This window comes from Chenopodium quinoa, unplaced genomic scaffold (genome assembly GCF_001683475.1).
Source record: "Chenopodium quinoa cultivar QQ74 unplaced genomic scaffold, ASM168347v1, whole genome shotgun sequence".
Classification (NCBI taxonomy): Eukaryota; Viridiplantae; Streptophyta; class Magnoliopsida; order Caryophyllales; family Amaranthaceae; genus Chenopodium; species Chenopodium quinoa.
Window position 1 is genome coordinate 1,547,450 of NW_018742441.1, and position 25,134 is coordinate 1,572,583.

The 25,134-nt window shown below is 33.7% G+C and overlaps 3 protein-coding genes across 3 annotated transcripts; 2 read left to right on the forward strand and 1 right to left on the reverse strand.

Moving 5' to 3' along the window:
- Window positions 1-825: 825 nt before the first annotated feature.
- LOC110716894 lies at window positions 826-2,112 on the forward strand. Its single transcript, XM_021895551.1, has one exon. It carries the CDS (start codon window positions 826-828, stop codon window positions 2,110-2,112), a length of 1,287 nt encoding a protein of 428 aa, XP_021751243.1.
- Window positions 2,113-9,167: 7,055 nt separating this feature from the next.
- Window positions 9,168-16,267, reverse strand: LOC110716566 (glycosyltransferase-like KOBITO 1). Its single transcript, XM_021895195.1, has 11 exons — window positions 15,702-16,267; window positions 14,996-15,145; window positions 14,832-14,884; window positions 14,189-14,297; window positions 13,962-14,096; window positions 13,802-13,846; window positions 13,047-13,234; window positions 12,120-12,261; window positions 10,275-10,321; window positions 10,072-10,159; window positions 9,168-9,864 (listed from the first exon to the last, which is right to left on the reverse strand). The coding sequence occupies exons 1-11, from the start codon at window positions 16,038-16,040 to the stop codon at window positions 9,586-9,588; spliced, it is 1,575 nt and encodes a 524-aa protein (XP_021750887.1). The 5' UTR covers window positions 16,041-16,267; the 3' UTR covers window positions 9,168-9,585.
- Window positions 16,268-21,302: 5,035 nt separating this feature from the next.
- Window positions 21,303-24,955, forward strand: LOC110716588. The gene is made up of 2 exons (XM_021895223.1): window positions 21,303-21,909; window positions 24,524-24,955. The coding sequence occupies exons 1-2, from the start codon at window positions 21,634-21,636 to the stop codon at window positions 24,647-24,649; spliced, it is 402 nt and encodes a 133-aa protein (XP_021750915.1). The 5' UTR covers window positions 21,303-21,633; the 3' UTR covers window positions 24,650-24,955.
- The last annotated feature ends 179 nt before the right edge of the window (window positions 24,956-25,134 follow it).

Sequence of the window (25,134 nt, forward strand, 5' to 3'; positions counted from 1 at the left end):
AAAATTAGTGGAAGTTTAGATGGTTTAATTAAAGTAGAGGAGAGAGAAAGGCTGACCCCCCACTTGCATTTGAGTGGGGAAATCTGTCAGTTTTTTTGAGGGAAATAGATTTCCCTCTTAAAATTTCCCTAAAATTTCAAACAATTTGAAATTTTAGGAGATTCAAAACTCCCACCAAATTTAAAAAAAAAAAAACAGATTTCTGCATTACAGAATGAGCATTTAAGAGGCTTATAAAAGGAGCCTCATTCATTACACAAGCATTCAATGTTTCTCCCAAAAGACAAGCCATGAAATTTTTAAGATTACACCATTAGTTTTCCAAAAGTTAGCACTAATCGCAGTCATTAAGTCCCTAAATATCCAAAAAATTATCCTAACTAAAGTCAGTGATGCACATGATCTTCACAAATCAGACGCTTCATTGGCTTGGCACCTCCATCATCCTTTCAGCCTAACAGGAACACCCCTTCTTCACAAAAAAAAAAACCAGCAGGGACTCCTGTTTCATCAACCTTGAGCTGGAAAGATACATGTGTAGTAAATGTCATGGAAGAGTTAGAAGAAGGGGTGTTTTTGGAGGTTGATCAACTGTTAACTGAAGAAGAACTAGAAGAGCTTTACTATGACTTTGAAGAACACATGCAAGATTGTGGCTTGTATGATGATTCTGATGATGAAGTAATGGATGAACAGGGGTAGCAAGACAATGATCAACAAGCATAGCAACAAACAGAAGATCAAGGCAACATTCAAGCAGCAACAAGCAGAAAACAACTTGATTTGCACAAGAAGAGGGAAATTGTAGATGCAATTTTACTCAAAATGCATAATGGGAATTTACCAAGAGGGTACATGCAAGAATTATCACACAAATTCAATGTACACAAATCAACAATCACAAGGGTTTTCAAGGACATTCAAAAACAGTTAGAACAAGGTGATGTGATTGATGTCAAGTCCAAGAAGTATGGCAAAACAGGGCCTAAACCAAGGGAATTTACTAATGAATTCCTACAGTCAGTGCCTCTACACCTTAGGCAGACAGAGAGGAGTTATGCAGCAGCATTGAAGATATCTCATGTTACTTTTCACAACTTTAAAAAAAAAAAAAGAAGGCTCAGAACACATACAAGCAGCAACAAGCCAGCTCTCACAAGTGACCACAAAGTTGCAAGACTGAAATGGATTCTGTCTTACATTAATCCTATCATTGGGAATGAAGACCCTATATTTGATGATATGGACCATGTCATCCACATAGATGAGAAATGGTTCTATCTTAATCCAGATAAAAGGAGATTCTATCTCCTTTCAAGTGTGGAAGACCCACACAGAGTTCAACAGTCAAGAAGATTCAAACTGAAGGCAATGTTTATGGCAGTAGTGGGAAAGCCATTGTATGGGAGAAATGGGGAGCTACTACATGATGGAAAATATGGCATGTTTCCTTTCACAGTCAAAGAGCAAGCAAAAAAATCAAGCAAAAACAGGCCTGCAGGAACATGGGAGACCAAGGCAATACAAAATGTGAACAGGGAGGTCATTAGGGAAATGTTGCTCACAAAAGTAATACCATCAGTCATCTCAAAATGGCCACAAAGTCTAAGCAAAAATGTCACAATACAATGGGACAATGCAAGACCACACCAGATACCCAGAGATCAAGAATTCATTGAAGCTACTACAGCAAATGGGTTCAACATTCAACTGGTGTTTCAGCCACCCCAGTCACCAGACTTGAATGTGTTAGACTTAGGATTGTTCAGGTCTATTCAGTCACTGCAGTACCAATCATTTCCTAGCAACTTGGATGAGCTAGTGGACAAGGTCATTGAGTCTTATGACACATTCAAACCAGAGGTGAACAAGTACATTTGGATCACTTTGCAAAAATGCATGATCATGATACTGCAAGCAGAGGGGGGTAACAAGTACAAAATTCCTCATATGAACAAAAAAAAGCTTGAGAATTTGGGCATTTTGCCAGACAAGGTGGAGGTGCAAAGGGATATAGTGCTGGAAACTATAGAGTACCTAAACACATTGTTTAGGCCAGCCACTCAAGGGACTCAAGATGCAGCAGAAGATATGGAAGTGGATGCAGATTAGGGGACTCAAGCCACAAACCAGGTTTTGCACACTGACAACATTGACTGCCACACATAACCATTTAACCTTTTTTTTTCCATGGGTAATGAATAGGTGGTTAGGTGTATTTTGGTGATTTAGATTAAACTAACATGTTAGGCAGTCAAATGTGAAGTCTTTTGTTTATGTGCATCAACTTTTGTAATCACTATATGAATGAAATGATAAAGACAAGTTTTTGAAGTGTTATGGCAATACATGTCCATCAGAATGGTTATCAATGGTGTTGAATACTACACTTCACAACATTGTTACCTCAACAACAATCTCAAACAAGAGATTGTTGGAGCAACTCAAATGTGTTAAGTGAAATTCAATGGAGTCCATTCATCATTTGAACCATAAAAGTCACTAAGGGTGGAATTTCATACAGACAAGGGGGATTCCACACATTCATGGGGCAAATATCAGAAGGGGGGACTCATTGAAGCACTGCTATAACAAGAACACCAACCCATAGACATTGTTCTCTACAAAACATGATCATTGAGAACATTGTATATACCACACAACAAAACAAACAAACCAAACTGAACTCAGCATTCATCATTCATCAATCACAATCCCTTGTTCCATCTTTCTTAGTACACAAACAGAGAGATCAAGGCAACACTATTTCAATCAGACAACCAGCATAAGGCAACATTATCACAGCCAAAAATACAGAGTACACCTTATCATTCATGAGTATTACTCAAAATATAACCATCATTATTACTAAAACATAATATGAACAACATTCCAGCCACACATGGTCTATAATTAAGCCACAGGCATGCTCATCCAACAGATCCACCAAAAAAAAAACAATCCACCAACATATGGGCAACAGGACTCATATAATTCACCCACCAACAACATAATCCAGTACACAAACAGAGAGATCAAGGCAACACTCTTTCAATCAGACAACCAGCATAAGGCAACATTATCACAGCCAAAAATACAGAGTACACCATATCATTCATGAATATTACTCAAAATATCACCATCAGTATTACTAAAACATAATATGAACAACATTCCAGCCACACATGGTCTATAATTAAGCCACACATGGTCTATAATTAAGCCACCAGCATATGGGCAACAAGACTCATATAATTCACCCACCAACAACATAATCCAGTAAAAAACAAACAAGGTAGCCCAGAACACATGCAAAAAATCAAAGCAAACCAACCAAGATATATGAGGGACTCAAGAATATAAATGAAAGAGATTAGGGTTAGGAACCGTTACGAAAGCAGTCACTTAGAGGGTTGAACCGAACGGTTCATCCGCCTCACATAGCAGTTGACCACAGGGACTGAAGAAGCCTCCTCCATATCCTCATCCTCATCAGAAGAAAGGATGATGTACTCATGGTCTGGAAGCCCACGCATCCTCCGAAGAGCAACACGCGCCGCCTTCCTAGTAGATCTGACCTTGGGGGTGACCTAGGCCTCTTAGTTCTGGCCTTTTTCGGAGCCACAGTAACCCCCAAAGAAGATTCAACCATGAGATCTGCAGGAAGAGGACAAACAGAACTCAGATCTGCAGGAGCAGGAGCAGCAGACCCAGATTCAACCACCATAGGAAGAGGATCTTCCTCCCTCTTCAACTTCCCCTCCTCCCTCTTCAACCGTTCCTCCTCATCAATACTTTTTAGGACTTGACCCAAAGCTCTGTATGTGTACAGAGAACAGTAGCCAGCAGTTTCAGCGGATTCGTAGAAATCACGAGGAAAAGGGTTGCTAGTTTCAAAGCAATGGAGGAAGTGGTTGATCAGATTCTCCTCACCCTTATCATTTGTTGCTATGTACGCATCTTTCAAAGGATCAAGGTTAGGCATTTTCGTAGGGGACTCTTTTTGCTCAGAAAATGGTGTGGTGAAGAGTAGATCTGGAGAGAAGGAGAGGAAGAATCGAGGTAAAAGAGGAGAGAGAAGGTGGGAAACGATGAACTAGGGTTCATCTTCTGAAGAAGATTCATGAACATAAAGGGAAACCCAACCATCAGAAATTAATTTTTGGTGGTTGGGGAAGTCAGTAAATGAGGAGACAAGGAGGGAGATGGGAAAATAAAGGGAGGGAATCATTAGGTTAGAGTAGATCTGATTAGTTTTAGGTTTGTGAAATAAGATTAGTTTAGGAGATAATAAGGGTAGTAATTAAAAAAAACATAAGTAAAGGTAAAATGGTAATTTCATGCTTTTTTTTTTTACTAAAATTGAAACAAAAATGGAAAGTTGCAGATAACCCTGATCATCCTGAAATGACAAAAGTTGCAGATAACATTTAACGGAGGTAGTATCAATGACCTTTGTTATATCAGGACAATGCTGTCATTTCACATGGTTTAGTAAGGGTGCCGAGGTCATTTCGGCTGATTTAGTGAGGGGTAGTGGAGTAAATTCAAGTACAGTACTACTAACAGTTAAAAGAAATCCACATTTATTGGTTTCCTCGTTCGTTAACTCCGTCAAAGCTACCACCTCCATTATCACTTCTTCATCACTAAAAATTGAAACCTATAATGGGGAATGTTCACCTGCAATGGTCAATTCGAAGAAGATGTTAAATCCCTAACCTTTAGGGTTAACCACTTAACTATGCCCTTTGTTTTACCTTTTATTCTTCTGGTTTTCGTTGATTACGGCGGCGAAGCTGCCAAAAATATGGTGGAGGTGGACATGGTTGGGCATCTTCAATGGAGGACGGAAGGTTGTGCGTCGTCAATGGAGGGTGAGAGCTTAAGCAGACAAAAGCTGGGTCAGATTTTGGATGATATAAACGTTGGGTTCTTTATATCTGATATTAACTGGGTCCGGCTCGTTTAATACAAAGTACTTTTTGAGTTCAGATTGGAAAGCATCAGCACTATTAGGAATTATGAATCATTTTTGTTTTGTAAAGGCTTATAAAAATTGTCATATCTCCTAAAATAGCAACAATTATGATTGGGAAAGGAATGAAAACATCGAAAGGATTCCCCCTCCCGCGAATCATTAGGGACTGTGATAATGTGATTACTGATTCCAAATGGAATAATAATTTCAGACTTTTGTTAAAGATTGTCTCAATTCTCTCAAAGTTATTATGTATCTTAGCTTATGTACGAATTCAGGACTTTCTATTATGTCTTTCTGATTTTGTACAAAACAATGCAATTGCATGTAGGATTAACTATTACCAGGAAGGTAAGCAAGTTTATCCCCACCTTGATGCTATAGCAGCTTACAAAAAAGCTCTTCTGACGAGGGCTACATGGATCGATAGACATATAAATCCTCACAGAACCATACCTGCCATAGGTGATGGAGTGGGGGAGAATTTTAAATTGTACCCGCCCCACCTGTGCATCCCCACCACATACCCACATCTATATATCTTTAAAAGCAAAATTATATGCTTTTAAACTATTTTATAAAAAAGTTAAGGAATTTTTTTTTAATAGTAATCCGTATTAATTATGTAGGATTGTGTATTTGAGAGGCGAAGATTAGATGGGTCTTGGGTGGGGATTAAGCGAGTCTTTGGTGGGGATTAGGTGAGGGTGGATATCCAAGAAGGGGGTGGGGTGGGGATGAGGATGAATTTTGAACTTTTTGCGAGGATAGGGATGGGAATGGAGATGAAAATGATATGTGGGGATGGGGATTGGAATGTCAACATCTGCCCCACCCCGCCCCGCCCCACCCCGCTCCATTGACATTTCTAATTGAGACTATGCATACATACACAACTCTGCAAAGTGTGTCATGGCTGTGTCACGTAATCAGATTTATTTGTTACAACTTGCATAAGAGTTTTTTTTATACAAAAGTTGGTTAGAATATATATAAGGTTAAGATCTAATGAGAAGTTTCTTTAAAATGAGAAGGATGAAAAAAAAGTAATCTGCAAAAGTTTTTCACTAAATATGTATGCATATTTCTAACATCTACTAAATGTGCAAAATTGATTTTTGGACTAATAAAAAATTTGAATTTGTTGGGAAAAAAAATGAAATTGTGCACATCATGTTCAAAATATATAAAATTAGATTCAATTTTTTTTTTTGGCATATTAGTTAAAAAAATATACACATTTAGGCCCCGTTCTATTCACCTTATTTTTGCTGAACTGAAATTATTTTTATTGAAACAAAATTATATTGGCTGAACTTAAATTACTTTTACTGAACTTAAATTAATTTTACTGAACTGAAACTATTTTTACTGAACTGAAATTATTTTTACTGATTTTTAGTTATAATTCTTCTTTCAGATTACTGAATTTTACTGAACTGGAAGCATTATTACTAAACTCAAAGTATTTTTACTGAACTGAACTTAATTTTACTCAACTGCACTTATTTTTACTGAACTTAAAGTATTCTTACTAAACTGAAATTAATTTTACTGAACTGCACTTATTTTTACAGAACTGAAATTATTATTATTTAATATTATTTTTTTAAGGTGAAGAGAATAAGACCTTAATATAAATATTATGCATATAATGTCCTTCTCATCTTTCTCATTTTAAGAAACATTTCTAGTTTTATTTAGGTTTGCCTTCTCGCTCTTTGAATACATTAAGAGAATTTCAATTCACATACTCACCTTTGACCATCTATTTTGATTTATAAATAAGAAAAAACAAACTTACAGAGTTAACTTCTTATAATGGAAGTACATAGCTAGCTTTTTTTTATAATAATAAAAAATTAAAAAAATAATAAAAATAATAAAAATAAAAAAAAAACCTGAAGATGATGCCAGGAGAAAGAGGAGTACTCCTAAAACAAAGGGCTTCCTCCATGCCATTTTCATGCTCGTCAACACCGTACGTTCTGATTATGTAATTTGGTTTTTGTTGGTTTTACATACACATCTTCATTATTTATACACAACTGAAAATTAATCTCCCCAATAATCTTTTAATTAACAAAGACTTAAAAAGATTAAGAAAAATTTATAGAAGGTAGCTCAGAATCTTCCTTCACATAATTATGTAATCGTGCAATGTAATACGGCGTAAGATGTGCAATGTGATCGTCCTCAGATCAATTTATGAATCAAAAGTGGACTCTTTTTTTATATTAATGGCTACGTTTTTCTTCATATTTAAAAATCCAACATCTCAATATACAATTAAGTTTAAGGGTTTATTCTAATCATTTTATTTTACTTATTTATGTAAAATTAAATTTAAATAAATTACTACGTACTCTGTAGGTTGTTTAAGGAAAATTTGCAAATTGCACCCATTTAAAATTCGTATTTTACAAATTGCAGGAATTTAAAAAAAAATTGCAAATTGCTGCCCAAAAGTTTTTATAAATTGTAAATTGCAACCCAATTCAACTTTTTCATCGATTTATAAGTTGAAAAATCTTCGATTAGGGTTTTAGGGGCCATTTTAGTTCTTAAGGGTCCGAATTGAGCTCGGAATTAGCAAAAAAATAATGCAAGTATCTCGTTTTGCGTAACAAAAATGTATCGATTTGTGGAAAACTGTAAATATATATGAGACACTGTACTTATGTTATTTTTTTGCTAATTCCGAGCTCAATTCAGTTCTTAAGGATTAGAATGACCCCTAAAATCTTAACCGAAGATTTTTCAATATGTAAACCAATGAAAAAATTGAATCGGGCTGCAATTTACAATTTATATGAACTTTTGGTCTGCAATTTGCAAAAAAAAATTTAAATGGCTGCAATTTGCAAAATACGAACTTTAAATGGCTGCAATTTGCAAATTTTCCGTTGTTTAAATAGGTAAGTTCATAAATAAGGGCTATTTAAGTAGAATTTATAATTTAGTTTGATAGAAAACACGTTTTTTTAAGTAATTTAAAAAAGCCAACTTAAAAAAAAAAACCTAAATTTTCTTTGTTCTTTCTCTTCAATTCAAACCTAGCCACCACAATAAAACTTAGGGGCTGCCATAGATTTTTATTGATGGTAAGCCCCAAATTCTTCTTTAATTTAATGTTTTTAGCTATTAAAGATCACTAATATTATGGTGATTATAGTCAATCCCTTTATGTATGGTTTAGTGAGTTCTCTAATGGTGGGATGTTTATTATAATTTGTTTGTTTGTTTTCTGTGTGTGTAGGGATACAAATTTGGAAGATTCATCTTGCAAATTTGTGGATTTGTGAGTCTGTTTGTGGACTTGCGAGTCTATTTGTGGATTTGCAAGTCTGTTGGTATGGGGGGGTACAAATTTGGAAGATTTGGCTTGCAAATTTGGATATTAATGATCAATCAAGTTTTATCATTTTTGCGACTATACATCAATGGAGCTATGTAAAGAACGATGCGAAGACATCTAAATTTATCCAGGAGTAGTGCAAATACCATTAGTTTAGGGGTGTTTAATTCTTATATTGAGAATTTAGATCTCTTCAGGAATTATTGTGATTGTCAAATGACTATTATTATTAATGAAATTACCCTCCCTATTCCATTCAAAAAAAAAATGAAGAAAGAAGTGTTTTATAAATTTTCAATCTCGATCCTAAGATAAAGAAATCAGAGTTTTGCACTTCGTATTATAATTACTTAAACTAGTGTGTAGTTCGGGCGTTGCACCGGGTTGCTACTTTAATTATTCCTTGTGATTATTTGTATTTGATATTTATAATGTCTTTTTTTTTTTAATTAGATCTTGTAAGTATCAATTATATATATTTATTTTCATGTTTGTAACATAATTGATAATTGCTTAGATGTTTAAATAATTATTCTTCTTATAAGAGGTTTGGTGTTCAGAGTACTCCAAGATCTGGCTTTGTGGGTATTATTCTGCTTTATAACTCAACTTTTTATAATCTTCTCATGTTAATTCCATCACCTATAAATTTAATTTACTAATTTGATAGTACAAGCTATTATTCTCTAGCCTATAAATTTTCATCATAATTTTAGGTTCATAATTAAGAGTACATCAACAATAATTAAATATTGTAATTGACTTTTAATGGAATCCAAAAGCTTTGACCTGCAATAATCTCAATGATTGAATTAATCGACCAAAAACTTGATAAAAACAAAAAGAAAGCACTAAAAATAGATCCATTCAAAGAATTAGAGTATCACAAAGGTGCCTACGCTACGTCTATGTATATCCAAGTAGTGAAACAATCGCCTCTCATCATATCGACCACCAGTTTCTGTACATAATACGCGACCCCGATTTCTAGACTCAGGCACAGGGCTGGTACTAGAAATGAACAGGCCAAAAAATGTTCCGCTACCACCCTCTCCCTCTCTTTCTCTCTCACTCTCTATGTGTACAAAGCGCTTGGGCAATGATCGGGAAGAAACCATAAAGGTAAAACCTCTTCCCTCCTACTTCACCCCATTCTCTATACCAAACCATCTAAATTATCGTTCAATCATGTGGTAACCTAATGGGCAGAAGAATAGGAAGCTGTAAAATGAATAAGTCAGATCAATCATGATTCCTGCACATCATCGTCATCTACACCTGGTGATGGCAATGGTGGAATAGCAGCTTCATGAATAGCTGCATCTGTAAACTGCAGAACCTTCCTCACAGTTGCCTGAGACTCTCTGACTTTACTCCTCTTCCTTGAGGAAGCGACCAAATCATTAGGTCTTGTTGAATTAGAACTCACGATTGAAGATAAGAAATTGTCCTTTGAAAGAGATGTTGAAGCAGATTCAATAATAGAAGTGAAAACACCAGATTCTCTCAAACCCTGAACAATCACCTGTTAAGTAGACGAAAGAACACAAGAATAAGAGATACAGGAAACAAATAAAAGTGAGAAACAGTAGCACAACACAACAAAATAGAGTGATCTCTCCTACAGAGTACTCTGAATAGACCATATTTTAGCCCAGCAGTATCACATCCATGTCTTTGTTATAAGCCTTGCAAGGTTTGATGATGTTTGGAAGGGAATAACAACACTTACCATGGGAGCATATATGCGAGTTAAAATGCCCTTCCTCAACAGTTTCAGGTTTAGTGTTTTGTCTCCCCATACAACATGCTCTTGATACCTAAAATCAGAGACGCCACAAAAAAACAGTAATAATGAATCATATCCGTTGAAGTAACGTCTTTCCGTACCAACCAATAAACAGACAAAAAGATCTCTTAGGCTCAATAACTTACCACTTCCTCATTTCTTCCTCAGTTGCAGTTGAAGCAATTATGAATGCCTGCCATTGGTAACATTTATTTAATCAACAATGAGAAATATATGCATAAGGTAAAATAGAATAATCAACACCATCATTCATATCTTTAGTACTTGTTTGGTTGACGACAAGGTACGTGGGAAGTGGAAGCATTTAGAAAATGGAACAGAGCAAAACCAAAGGAAGAAGCACTTTCTAGTTCTTAAGAAGTTCCAATTAGGGAGTGGAACTTCCTATAGTAAACCAAACAAGTTCATGAACTTCCTACAAAACTAGACTATATGAAAAAATAACTTCCTATGAAATTGTACTTTCTATACTCAACCAAACCAACAAAATATTGGCTTCCATGACAGCACAAGCCGAAAGCACAATCAGATGATAGCAATCAGATGTTGAATTCGAATTTAATCAAATACAAAATAGGTGGATAGACAGCTATTATATGAAAGGGCAGACATTGATACTTGTACTATCCCTATTAATGGTTCCTGAACCCCAAGCTTAAATGACTTTTAGTTGCAGGCTGTATGTTCAGCAAGTTGTGGGCTGGATCAATTTTATGAAGAAAAAAAAAGGAAAAAAAAAGACCTTTTCTGTTGGTAAAATGTAAAAGTAGCATGGAGAAGTGTTATGTGCAAGGAAAGCTATTCCAAAGAGCATCTGTTTATAACTTGGCTATGCACAATTGCACAGCAGATAAGTTGGGCAAGTGGAGCATTGAATGTTCTGCTGCCTGCATTCTGAACAGCCTGACAACGAGCAGCACCCCCTTTTTCAAATGTTCATTTCTGATGGGGTGTAGGGAAGTATTATGTTGATCTTAAGGCGTAACAGAGTTTGTGCTGGGTTCAATGCAGAGGGATAGAGAGCAGTGAAAATGAGTAGGAAGACCCGAAGACCAGGGTACAGTCAAAGCTGAAAATAAATTTTTATAATCTTTGGTTAATAGGAATTACTTCGCATAATATTTCAGGAAGGGTGTGAAATCTACAGATGCTGTACATCATAAAAGTTCTATTCAAAGTTTCTAGCAGACGTTCTAAAGAGCTTAAAGGGTTGATTTTGGTGCAAGTAGTGTTGCTTCTTGGCAGGCCAGTCGCAAGCTCTTGGCCCCTATCATTCTGGCAATCGGGTTCCTTTGAGACCTTGGATTTTCTAATGATAATTTTCTACAAATTTGGGTAACATGTTTAGTTACAAAATCATATGGAGCCTTTACCCACGCATGTCCTATCTCATCTAAGATACAGAATCTGTAGTATTTTCTGAACAAAGAGGAGGATTCTATCATTTAACATTAATGACGGTATGCACCCAAAGCCTCTCTCATTTCAGATTTTCCTACATGTTAATTGTCTAAATCGGCTTATAGGGAAATTAGGTACTGACACTTGAGAAGATTATCTATTGCATGTTTGATTTGATAGACAGTCATAAAGCTTGACAAGGACAACAACAAACTTATAATCCAAGCACAGACAAGACTGTCATGCATCTTAGGAAAAACAACCCTATATTAATATCATGCCCAATAAATAGCATAGATTATTTTTAGGGAATCAACTTCTAGCAACAAATTCCCTATCTGATACTAATATGGTTCAGATTCTACCATGGGACTTCAAGTTTGGACTCTGACTATTAAGGACTAACTCATAACTACAAGCCAGTTGTACAATAGACGAAGCCAAGAAAACTACTTTTTCAGTCATAACAATAAAAGAAGATACCCTTACTATCCAAAACACTTCACATCACAGAGAAAAGAGGAGGGAAAGAATGGATATAAAAAAATGTGGTTAAAGCTAAAACTTACTGCTCTATCAAATTCCAGCATAAAGCATCTCTTAACATCCTCTTTTGTTGGCTTGCATCCACATCGATCACGTCTAGAAGTCAAGTCTGAAAACTTTGAATATGTATAGTGCAGAACAGCGGCTTCTTCGAATTTGATCTCACTACAAAAAAAAGTAGCAAATGACATAAATCACTAAAACCATAAAGGAAATGATATACTCCATAGATAATTTTGCATAAATAATGACAAGGGAGCTGGAACAATTAGAAATGGGCAACACTGAATCATGGCCTCTTGCTTAGAAAAATTGACTATCTGAACATCTAACTCTCCCCCTCCCCCCCCCCCATCTTTTTCCCTTCCGGAATTCACGTGGCTCTCTTCTCCTTCCATTAAGCCATTGCTGACATTGCTCATCCTAAGCCATAATGTCCAAGAACATTGAGAGCAATCATCAAATGCCTTGGTTTGATCCCTTCAAATTTAAGCAAGCCCTTCCTACCCCATCTATGCCTTATAATACCCTGGAAACTTCATAGGAATTGTATCCCCTCTCCACTCATATTGTCCCACCAAACCTTTTAGTTATTAATGCCATTACATGATATACACCTCAACCTATATGCTCAGAGAACACATTCCTTGTTGCCTTATTCAGTAATAACTAATAAGTGGTTATGGCATCTTTCTATATTGGAAAGGATCTTTACAGGTTCAAGGTTGATCTAAAGCGGAGACGCTGATACTTAACTAACACCTATATAAATTGGTAGCAGCCGTAGCACTCTTTCACTGTCTTTTAACAAACTTTTTTTTTCCTTTATGATGACCCCCCATGGCTATCAAATAATACCTATAAACTCCAAAGAGAAGACAAATAAAATAAAAACTATTACACATTACTACAAAACTAATGTGCTTACAAGACAGAAAAAGTTGTCATACTTAGGAGTCTTCATATAGTTATGCCACCGGTGGGCACCATTAGGACGCAGATGATCCTGTACTCGAGCAATCGATTTCCCATTACCATAGGTCAAGAAGTAATTGGGATTTCCACGAGTAGCTTCCTTGTACATGCCAAAGTACGTATCTTTTGGGAGATGATCATAATTCTTTTTAAACATAGATACCTATTGCAGGAAAGCAACACAAATCAGTGGATGAGATGTAGGGTATGAGAAGAAAATGATAGGAAAACAACTATGTCCCTAAGTATTTGACACTAATAAAGTAGGGACCGTAGAATTATACAATATGTGAAAAAAAATATATAAAAAAAAAATGATAAGAATAAAAATAGTAATAACCATTGTCTATGTATCCTATTTGCACAAACTGTGGTAAGATATACTCAGCATTTTGGTATTAAAAAGTCTTAACAATAACTAACAAGATTATAAGTTTATAACACTCCCATCTGTTTTTTAAAATTGGTATTAACCTTTAAGTTGCTAATTTGCCAGTAATAAAGAGCTGTGATATATGTTAAAATCTGAATGATTTGTTTGTTTCAAGAATCAAGACAAATAACCTCTAAGGTATACAGCTTATAATTATATTGATGGGAAAAGTCAGTTGCAAATGTACTATAAAGTGTCTTAAGCTAGAAAGATTTTTAATATTATACTCTGTACTAATCATCAATTAAAACACAAGTCAGGAAAATTTTATCAAAGATCTCCATTCAAAGAGCCTACCTCACTGAAAGGATCTTGGATATCATCACGTTCCACACTGCTTTCCTGAAAAAAGAAATGGTATTAAATCAGCACCATAACAATGTGTATAAGAAAAAACATCTATACTAGAACAGATAACAATATAAAGCGGTTATTATGTTAGCGCATTTTTACTTACATAGTTCGGAAAAACAACCATATCCACATTCACAGGAACATCAAGCAGCAGTTGCCGCAATGAATACTCCCGAGTACCAGCCGGGTGTATTAGCTCATCAGTATCAAGATGAAGAATCCAGTCTGCACCATCATCCTAAAGATAGCAAGATCCATAGAAAAATCAGCCAAAAAAATAAGATTAATAAAATCTGTCAAATGCTCAAAAACTAACTGGTATTTTCTTACCCTAGCCATAACAATTGCCATCTCCATGTTAAGTGACTGCTTCACAAATAACTCATAATTACAGGGCTTGTAAAAGAAACTTGCCAGCCATGTTTCATTCCAAATTCGGCTAAAGAAAAAAAAAAAAGAAAGGAACAGCAGTCAATCGATTGAACATACAAGTTTTCAAATCAAAAACAACAAAGCCTCATATCAGTCCATCCAAGGGATCTAAATTTTCAAAAATGAAGTGTACGCCACTAGTACACACAGACAGCATCAAAACAAGATCAGATCAGCTAAAGATGATGTAAAGGCTATATGGGTAGCCACAAGGCACGGTGCTAAGCAATTATACAGCTTATATACCAATCAACCACGGAACCGAACAAGCCTTAACCCAATAAGCGGAAGGTCAAAAAAAAAAAATCCATACCTCCAAATTACCCTGATATAACTAGCTTTTACCAGGTTCAAATTACCCTGCCCCCAAACACCCTAATAATTGGGAAGTGTGCAGCAGAGAGTTTAAAAAAGTTATAGGAAATGACAAAGAGAGCTCAAAATTGAACAAATAATTTCCCTAATCAATGCTGCAATTACAAATACATGTTGGACACTGCCAGCTTAACATTTAAATTATCAAAATGCAGGATTAACACACCTTCTAGCTTGTTGATCCTCTAACTCTTTTGTTCTATAGATAACTTTTACACCCTGCACATAGAACAGATGTCAGCTATTCAGATAGTCTTACCAGAAACTACTGCAACTAAAGAAACCTAAATGTGGCAAAGGAGAAAGTCGAAGGACCGCAGTTAAACTCACAGGAATAGATTCTAAAACCCTTGTAACTTTTGGTGTTGCAGCCTTCCCTTCCACAAACAGGTAAAATGTAGTGACCCCAATAACCTTGTGGAAGAACATCCATGGAAGAATCTGTTCCAAACTTGCTGAGGTACTCGTCGTGATCGCAATCTAATCACAACAAAATTAGGTCTTTAGTTCAAATAAAGACACATCAAATCGATACAGAGTATTTAGCTCCCTGCATGTTAACTTCTCAGTACAGTTCTCATTTTTTGATTTCAAATCGATTCAGAATGTTAGATCTTAACTAATACAGTAATTAAAAAGTTCAAAACATATCAATTAAAATCTTCTCAGCTATTATTAGTAATTGAAATGCACAGATACAAGAAATGACATTGAATCAGCAAAATGCCAATTAAACTCAATTAATCAATTGCATCCCACAATTCAAATTTAAAAAACTGATCCATTTACAATCAAATCAGCATCCAATTAAAAAATTACAACTAATTCACATAAACAATAAGAAATCATGCAATCAATTCAAATCAAAATCCAAACTGAATCATAAATTTAGTAGCAGGTCAAGACAAAACCCCATCAATAATCAACCAAATCAAACAATACCCATTTCGATTCAAATCAAAACAAACAAAACCAGAATCAGATCAATAAAAAAAAACTCAAAAACCCAATCAATCACAATACAAAAACAAATTACCTTAGGCTTAAGATCGGTTTGATAATGAAACTTCCAATCACGATTATAAGGAAAAGAAGGCGATAAATGGCTTAAAAGGGGTCCACAATCAGAGCGCATAACCTTGGAAGTTGTAGTTGTAGTAGGAGGAGAACTATCCATGCCAGGAAACTTGTGTTCTTCTGCAGAGTAACGTGTAGAAGGGTCTGTAACACCACCACGCCATTGAAGAACAAAGGCGAAAGCAGCGAGCGTAAAAGGGAGAAGAGTAAGAAGAAGGAGGATTCTATAAGTGAAAGAATTGTTTGATGAAGAAGATGAAGATGGTGGTCTTAGAGAAGAGTGAAGTCCACCCGCCATTGCTGATGAAGGAGAGAGAATTTTGGAGTTTTGAGTTTTTGTAGAGGAAAATGAATTTATTTTTTGGTGGTATGTTTAATGGTGAAGGTGGGAAATGTGTGAAAAATTAAAAAAAAAATGGAAAAGAATTGATGGTTTTGATAATTGAAAAAGTTGGGAAATTTTTGAGTTAAAAATTGGGTGAATGATTGAATGTAAGATGTGAATCTTCACTTAATTAGAAAGCAATCACTTGATATGGAATTATAATATTTGGTGGAGATATGATGATCTCCATAATTATATTAAATTGGTGATATCCAAATCACCATATGTAGTGTTTGGAATTTGGCTATGTTCAATTCACTTCTAATTTACCAAATTTGTAAAAATTTTGATTTCATTAAATTATGGCCTGATTTGTACAACAGATATCATATTTGTAATGAGTGTTGTTCAAATAGAAAGTTTTTGTATTTTTTTATTGTAAAATTAAAGGTATCTAGTGATAAGCAAATGCAAAGAAATAGGAATACATGGTTTGATTTGATGTGGTACATCTGTAAATGTTTAATGTTTGATTGTATAATCATATGTCAACTATGCCTCAAAAAAAAAAAAAAATCATATGTCAACTAAGTTTTACGTATTCATAATTTTTCATTTTGGAGACTGTTATTTTTAAGCACCTTTTGGGAACTAGTGTGACATTTTCAGCTAAAATTAAATAAATGCACTTTAAAACTTAGTTCTTTAGGTTTTTTTTAAAAAAATAAAAATAAACACTATTATTACAATGTTAATCAAGAATGTCATCTCAACATCAAAATCTTTTCAAAGAAGGAGAGAGCGTCATTTGGGGTATAGTATGTGAACGACATAAATACTAAGAGTTTTGTGTGCTGGTTAAAAAGCAATTTCCCTCTTTCATTTTAACTTCTTCACTCTGTCAAAAACATTCATCTTCTTCTTTACATATCTTATTTTAATGTGGTGCTTATAAAGAAGAATATCGACAATCTTGGATAAGATGAGATTATCAAATATATTAAGTTCCAAGAAGTAGTTGGCATAGTGTGGGTGAATATATGATCAAAATAGCAAGTGATTGCTTTAAAGGATAGAATCGGAAGAAGGTTCAACAAATTATCATAGGTGAATATAAGGAGCAATAATCTTTTGTTCTATACAGTGGCGGATCTATGAAGGCACAAGGGGTAGCACATGCTACCCTTGGAAAAAAAAAGCTCAAAGAGACCTGTTATCTTAAATAATTGGTCTCTTAGAGTCTGCTATAATAAATGACAACAATCCCGCTTCTTTCCAAGTTAAAAGAAATGAGACTTGTTTATATGAAACAAATCTCTTAGGTTCTAACCTTTTCTTTTTATGATTTCATTGTAAAAAGAAAATAGACCTGTTTATATAAAACAGGTCTCTTAGATTGATTTTTTTTTTCTTTTTTGAAACAAATTAACTATAGTTATATATGTACATAATATTTCCTTCAAATAAAATAAAATAAAATATTTGTACATAATATAATTTTTGTAAAAACTCTCATTTAAGTTATAAAAACATACAAATTAGTAGAATCTTAAGATTATAAATTATATATACTTATACTTTAATTATTTTAATCACGGTACATAATACCAAATATAATTATAATAAAACAATATTATTCTTCTTGTCAAAAAAAATTATATTATTCTTAAAAACTCCTCCTTTGATAAAACTTCTTCCCATTTTTGTTGCACTTTTCAATGCAAATACTTATTTGGTAGTAATTATTATATTTACTATTTAGTTTCATTTGAGTAAATCAATAATTTATATAAAATAAAATAATTTTATAGTTTTATATTTACTTTTGAATAGTAAATTCAGAGGAATACATACAAAAATATACTATTAAACCTATGAAATACTTTGTAATTTGATCATATTTATAAGTAGAATATAATTTATTCCATATTCGTTAAATGAAAATTCATCAATAAAAATGAATTTTTAAAATTTAAAGGCTAATGATAATGCTAGTATACAATATAGATCTTTTTTTAATTTCCATTTTTCCCCTTATTATTCTATGCTACCCCTAGTTAGAATTCCTGGATCCGCCACTGGTTGTATAGGTCTGCATTAATTAGAAATCAAAAGATCAAATCCATTAAACACCATCTTAAGCTTACTCTTAATGTATTTGGAAGGCTTTATATGCTTTAATGGTCATAAAACATTTCTTTGAGATTGATGGTTGTTTGTTGAAAGGGTTATTTGCAAGGTAATTGTTAGTGACTGTAGGAAAAGGATGGAAATAATCAATCCAAATTGCTTGGGTTTATGCAGAAGTGAAAACCATAAATAGTAAGTGATCGTTGAATTGTTACAGCCACTAGCATATGACATAGCTAGGGACGTTAAGCAAGAATCGAGTTATGGTCTAATTCAACCCCCACCATTTAAACAGTTGAAGAATATATAAACCTATTATGAAAATAAAATCATTAATAGGAGAAACACAAGGCATGAATTTAATTAATCATCAAGACATCAAGGATAGGTTAAGTTCAAAATTGTGGAGAATATCAAAAGGAAGCCCAATAAGGCTACAACAAAAAGAAGTGTCCAACGCCCCTAAAAACAACCCCATCCATACATAATGACCTAATGCAGACAATGTTTAACACCAATCAATAACCCCAATTTTCAAATACTAAACAAACTAAATGATAAAAACACACCTCTAACTATGCATGACACGGGTGTGAGTCTGTTGACCTAGAGTATATAACTATCCTAATGGCTATCAAATACAAGTTGTGGTAAGCAACTTCAACATCTATTACACTAATAATGTATGTATTGAAGTTCATCAACCCAAATCATTTCAAGTAGCATTTCATTATCAAGAACATAAAAAAAAATAATAAAAAAAAAGAAACACTAATGATTATTGGGTTTTATTATTTAACCACTGTTGTCATTAGCAGTTTATTAATTAAATCCCTGACATAATTAGCATTTTTACTGCTTTGAATGAAAAACGCGCAAAATGTACAAAATTAGTATATGATTCTACCTTCCTATGAGAACTACTTTTGGAAAAAGTTTTTTAAAAATGACACAAATGGAGAATATATTTTTTTTAATTCTTTTTGCAAATAAGTCTTTTCTTTTAAAAAAAAAATGCCTTATAGTCACATGACATGCATGCCAATACAAAACTTTCAATTATATATATAATTATGGATAACCATAATTTATAATAATTTAATATTAATAATCTACTCATCGAGACGATTCCAACAAGTACCCACACGACTATATTTTATTTATTTATTTTATGTATGACAAAGTAGATTTAATATATAGATAGTATCTAAATTCCAAATGGGTTACTTAAAATAAAACGAAGGGAGTACACATGTAATAGAGTGTACGATGCCAAGAGCCCAAGACCTCCCCAAATGGAGAATTAATTTCATTTAAGCAATTTTAAGAAAATTGTACTTTGATTTTAATAAAATTGGTGCTTTTTAATATTTGCATCACTTTGACTTAGGCACTATTCGCGTATTCTCTTTGACTTAGATATTTATAACCATTACAAAAGAATAAATGTTACTCCGTATTATGTAAAATGTCATTGGGTTACTTAATTACAATGCTTATTTGCAAAATTATATTTTATTTTTAAATTAATTATACTACTTTTCCCTTATTTTCGTGCCTAGCTATAATCCTTTTTGTGTCCCTCAAAATCTTGCACCTGTTTCCAGAAAAAAAAAACATATATTTTTATCCTATTCTATCTGTGTTTTAATAAGTGTTACACTTGACCGGCACACAATTCTTGACATGTTAATTGACTTAAATAAAAATAAGAAGTGAGTGAGGTAGCTAGAGTATTTATAAAATTGCAAAAGAAAGATAATCAGACTGGTTAAGAAGTGAATAAGGACAAGGAGAGAAAAATAATACCAAAATGTAGCCTTTTGCAAAATAAAAAAATAAAATAATAAAATCTAATGTATATAAATAAAGTAGACATTTTTCGGGAGCATTTGACGCGCCACATAAGAAAAGGTATTATTTTGTCCAATGAAAAATTAGATTAATAATTTATTTTAGAATTAAAAAATTTACTCGCCACCTAAGCAAAAGTGACGAATAAGATTTAAGAATTTTGACTAGGTAAAAACAACGAATAGTGAATAATTAAAATTTAAATTACTTTTAAAAACCAATAGTTATCTTCTCTAAAAAAACAATAAAAAAAACTAAGTAATAATTATCTTTTTTACATATATGGATGCAAATTTTTAATCTCAAATATCTTTAATCTCTCTCTAGAAAATGTTGTAAAAGTCTGATTTTAATAATGTACTCATCGAGACGAATAAAACTAAATCTCATATGACTAATTTCCCATAATATTTTATAGTTAAACGGTTATAAATGAGACTAACATTTTAAACAAAACGAGTATATTAAATAAACGCATAGGCAAAAGACTTATTTTGATCAATTAAAAAACGAGATTTGTCATTTCTTTTTTGAATTAAAAATTTAAATTGTCACATAAGCAAAATTAGTGAATAAGGTTTGGGATTTTAAATTCAAGCGTCACTGCGTCACATAAAATAAATAAAACAACAAAAGATAACTTTAGTGTTAAAATTAAAAAAGTATCTTATGATATTAGGAATTTTATCCATATAACTAATGAATGATCTTCATAAATATACACAATTTTAAATTAAATAAAATAATTACTAGAACTGTGCATCGCACGGGCTTACATCTAGTAATAATAATAATAATAATAATAATAATAATAATAATAATAAAGTTTAACACTATGAAAATATGACCATTAACCTCCATTGTCAATTATGAAGGGGCTTCTATTGGAAAGCCTCAATTTTTATTTTCTTTTTAACTTTTTGTTTCTTAGGTTACAATAATGTCTCCCTTGAATGAAAGGGTTTATCTCCTTCGAAAGTCGGGGTTTTTTCGATCTCCTTCGAAATAGAAGGTTTTTCGGACTCCTTTAAAAGACAAGGTTTTATTTGTGTTTAATTTGGTCTACGGTTATGCGAGGTTACGATTGATTATGGCTCGGATTCGGGTTACAGAATCACCACAAGAATTTACTTTCTTACAAAATTGAGAAGCGGCGACGGATCCACTCAAAAAGTTGTATGAGACAACGGATGGAGAATGTGCCGAATTGTTATATTTACGTATTTAGATTGTTAGCTCTTCTACGATTAATTCTTGTATGATTTTGTTAAATTCTTTTGATTATCATTAACCGCCAATTGTAAATGCCGTATGATTTTAATAAATGAATTTTAATGTCCATTAGGACTTCTTTCCAACAAAAAAAAAAACAGTTATATTTGATAAGTATACGAGTAACACTTATTAAAACACGAAAGGGGTATAATGTGCACACATACCAAAAAAAAAACATTATTGATAGTATCCATCAACGCACACACCCCGGCATACAAAGAATTTCCCTTCACTCCATTTTAAAACCGCTACTATCCTGTTTCCTGTACATAACAGACACCATATCTATTTATCTATCCACTCAAAAATGGCAGCTTTCCCTACTATTCCCTCTAAATCTCTCTCTTCCTCACATCATCAGCCACTTCACGTCGCTTTTCCGACATCTCTCCGACCGTCTCTAGTTCGATTTTCCGGCGAATTAGACCGCCGGCGAATGAGAGGCGTCAGTGTTGTTGCTCGCGCTGGCCCAACTACCACTCAGTTCATCTTTGCTTTCGTCTTCCCATTCTCTCTTCTCGCCATTACTGTCTTCACTGCTTTTCGAATTGGTGATAGACTTGACCAGAAATTCCTTGAGGAGGTATATAATTTTAGTAATTTATATGTTGTACAATTTTTGTATGTTAAATATGCTGAATTCTGGCTTTTTATGCATTTTTTGTAGTGTTAATTTGTTTCTAGGAAATGGGTTTATGGTATAATTAAGTGGGGTTTTTGAGTTTTTGGGTTGTGGTTGATAGATATATTTAGGGCGTGTTCAACGCTAGCTTTTGAGTAATTTTTAAGTAGCTTTTAGTGGTTTGATCAAGTCACTACTCAACAAAAAATGTGATTGTTTGACAAAGTAATAGTTCAACAAAAATGTGATTGTTTGACAAAGTAATAGTTCAAGTAGCTTTTAGTGGTGGAGTATTAAAAGCTAGGATTATTAGCTTTTGAAATTAGAGTCAGCTTTTGAAGTAGATTTTAAAGTAGCTTTTGAAAATTTAATGTATAGTTTTAAAAAATAACATGTTGATTCTTAAATGTAACAGTTAGTCAACCACTACTTTACCGAACAATCATACTTAAATTATCTTTTTTCACAGCTTGTCGACAGCTAACAACTATCTCCACAGCTACAGCTTCCTTCACAGCTATATTTTGCCGAACATGCCCTTAGATGAAATTTTATAGCAAATTGTTGTTTTTTTTTACAAAAGGTATGTTTATGTGATGTAGATGGGATTTGATCTTAGGACTTTGGTACCCAATCCCGAGACTTTAATCGACTAAGCTAGTTCGCAAATTCTTAATTTCCATGGCCATACAATTTTGGACTTCATGACACCAGGGTGCTGTTTTGAACTGTTGATGGGTCTGATTAAGTCCTCAGTGGCTTTGTTGAAGTAGTGGGAGGGTTATTGTTTAAAAGTTGTATGCGCTATATGGTAAATTGAGTGAAAAAATTAAGGGGGAGAGTTGCAATCTTTGATTTCTGTACTATGGAGTATTCACTGTGTAGATTATTTCGCTACAAAATAGTCATAGATGTTTTAATAGAGAAAGTAAAACGAATCAAGGCGAGGAGAAAGGTGTTTTTGATGTTGGTCTTGCTTGCATAATACAACATATCTTTATTGAGGTGTTAGGGCCGTGTTAGGGCCTGTTCTCTTCGGCTTAATTTCAGTTCAGTTTAGCTCCATTCAGATTAGTTCAGTTCCTAATTTCCTTCTCTCATAAACAATCCACTTCAGTTCAATTCAGTTTAGTTTAGCTCCAATCACTTCAGTTCACTCCAGCTCAGTTCAGTTAATCAGAAAAGGCCCTTAGTATATAGTGTTTTCTGCTTTGCAACTGACAGTATCTTGTTACTTGGTCCATATTGGTCTCTTGCTAATTTCTGGTCAATTTTATAAGGGTACCATAACAAATTAAACTTCTTCGTAATATAATAAAAAAAAAAACCTGGAAAAGGGTTCTTTGTGGCTATGGAAACGAGGGGGTCGGGTGTATATACATGGTTTGGTAAAGATGAATTTGAAGTAGTGGTTCGCCTGATTATTTGATAGCATTTTGATAGATTAGCATGCAAAACTGTTGAAGAAGTAGCACTATTCTAGTGCTAAAAATGTAGGTGAGGGTTTTGCATGTTGGGTTATAACTTATAAGTGACCAGTAACACTATTCTAGTCATATCATTCTGTGCCAAGTTATCTTGGAAAAATGATTGCTTATCTTGATAAAAAGTGTTGTTAAAAAGTGTTGTGTTTTAACAAAATAAATTTGGCTCGGGAGAAGTCGATACCGGGAGCCTAATGCCTTCTCATGATTGCATGGACCTATAGAGCTACAACTACGACGGAATATTTGAGGAATGTGATGAAACAATTAGAATTAAGTTGAGGGTAAGTAGGATTTCGTGATATGTATCATTGTATCTTACTAGGTAGAGCTGGGGAAAAAAAAAATAACAGAATTCTTTGTAAAAGCTCAATTACGAGAACTTGGGATGAATAAAAAAAAAAAAAAAAAAAAAAAAAAAAAAAAAAAAAAAAAAAGAGGATGAAAAAGTGGGGATTGATGATTGGCAGTTGACGTGATTGGGTTTTTGCTACGTAAAAACTAAAAATAAAAACTGCTAGAACTGCCAAACTAAGACCATCATTTGCATTGATTTATACAGTGTGTTGGAAGAACAGCTGACTGTGGCTTACTTATAATGATGTTAAGTGTTGTTCAGTTCTTGCTGTAAAAGACAGCAAAGTTGCAAGTTGAAATAATTTAGAGAAACCTGCTTAAATCAGCTGATTGTGATTACAAGACAGAATACAAATATTTTCCTTGTGATTTTGCATTGACTAGCTCAGAGTCCATGGATATCAACCCCTTCTTTATACATAGAAAGTTGTCATTTTATGCATTGTATGCTCCAAGCCCTAGTTTTCCTACTAGAGGTATATTTCCTAAATATGAACTATGAAGCATGTTGGATATCTAGTGGCTTCTGATGTCCGTTCTTACCATTTTAAGAGAAATAAAAGCAAGACATTGGAATCAAGTACAATTGTCATGGAAAGTTGGAAACTCTACTGATAGTTGATGTATATTCTTTTATGTGGCTCTTGTAGTCAATGATGATATTGTGATTTCGGTGACTTGTCCTGTAATCCTGTTAGCATTCTAATTTGTTCCTAATTGTGCATGTGTGACAGCTTGCCATGAATGAAGCAATTAGAGAAGCAGAGGAAGAGATCGATGATGCCTCTGAAGTAGTCATCCCTAAGAAAGAGGAACCTGCACTTTCCCGAGCTCGCAATAGGCCGAAGCGTGAAGTTTGAATTCCAACATTCTACTTGGGATTGCAATTACATATTTTTAGGGTAGATCTAATTTAGGCATCTTCACCCCTGTAATTGCTCCAATCTTTCATGAGATGAACTGAATACACCTCAGTTTGTATAGCTATATCAGTATAGTGGCTACTACAATGATGAATGCAATAGTTATTGTAGAAGTGGTGGAATCCATAGAGGAGTTGCCTTTGTTTTGAAAGAAAGTTACCAAATGAAACTTCCTTTTTCTCTCAAAATATTGAGGGACCATGATAGTCCAAACCTGCTAGCTGAGCGCGCAGATTACAATTACTTGTTCATTTACAGATCGATATATGTGTAATTGTGTATACTAATATAGAAATTCCATTTTAATCATCATCTATACAATTCATTTATCTACCCTTAAGTTTTCCAAATTCTGTTGAATCTTCATCTACAAAATACTCTTCATCCTATTTTTTTGGGTAACATAATGAAAATTGGTGATG

What these genes read in the sequence shown, in the direction of transcription:
- LOC110716894 (XM_021895551.1), top strand. Translation starts at nt 826, where the DNA reads ATGCATAATGGGAATTTACCAAGAGGGTACATGCAAGAATTATCACAC.
- LOC110716566 (XM_021895195.1), bottom strand. Translation starts at nt 16,040, where the DNA reads ATGGCGGGTGGACTTCACTCTTCTCTAAGACCACCATCTTCATCTTCT. An exon ending in TGGCAATTGTTATGGCTAGG is followed by an intron (nt 14,097 to 14,188) that starts GTAAGAAAATAC and finishes TGCTATCTTTAG; the next exon opens with GATGATGGTGCAGACTGGAT. An exon ending in AACTATATGAAGACTCCTAA is followed by an intron (nt 12,262 to 13,046) that starts GTATGACAACTT and finishes TTTTTTTTGTAG; the next exon opens with TGAGATCAAATTCGAAGAAG.
- LOC110716588 (XM_021895223.1), top strand. Translation starts at nt 21,634, where the DNA reads ATGGCAGCTTTCCCTACTATTCCCTCTAAATCTCTCTCTTCCTCACAT. An exon ending in ACCAGAAATTCCTTGAGGAG is followed by an intron (nt 21,910 to 24,523) that starts GTATATAATTTT and finishes CATGTGTGACAG; the next exon opens with CTTGCCATGAATGAAGCAAT.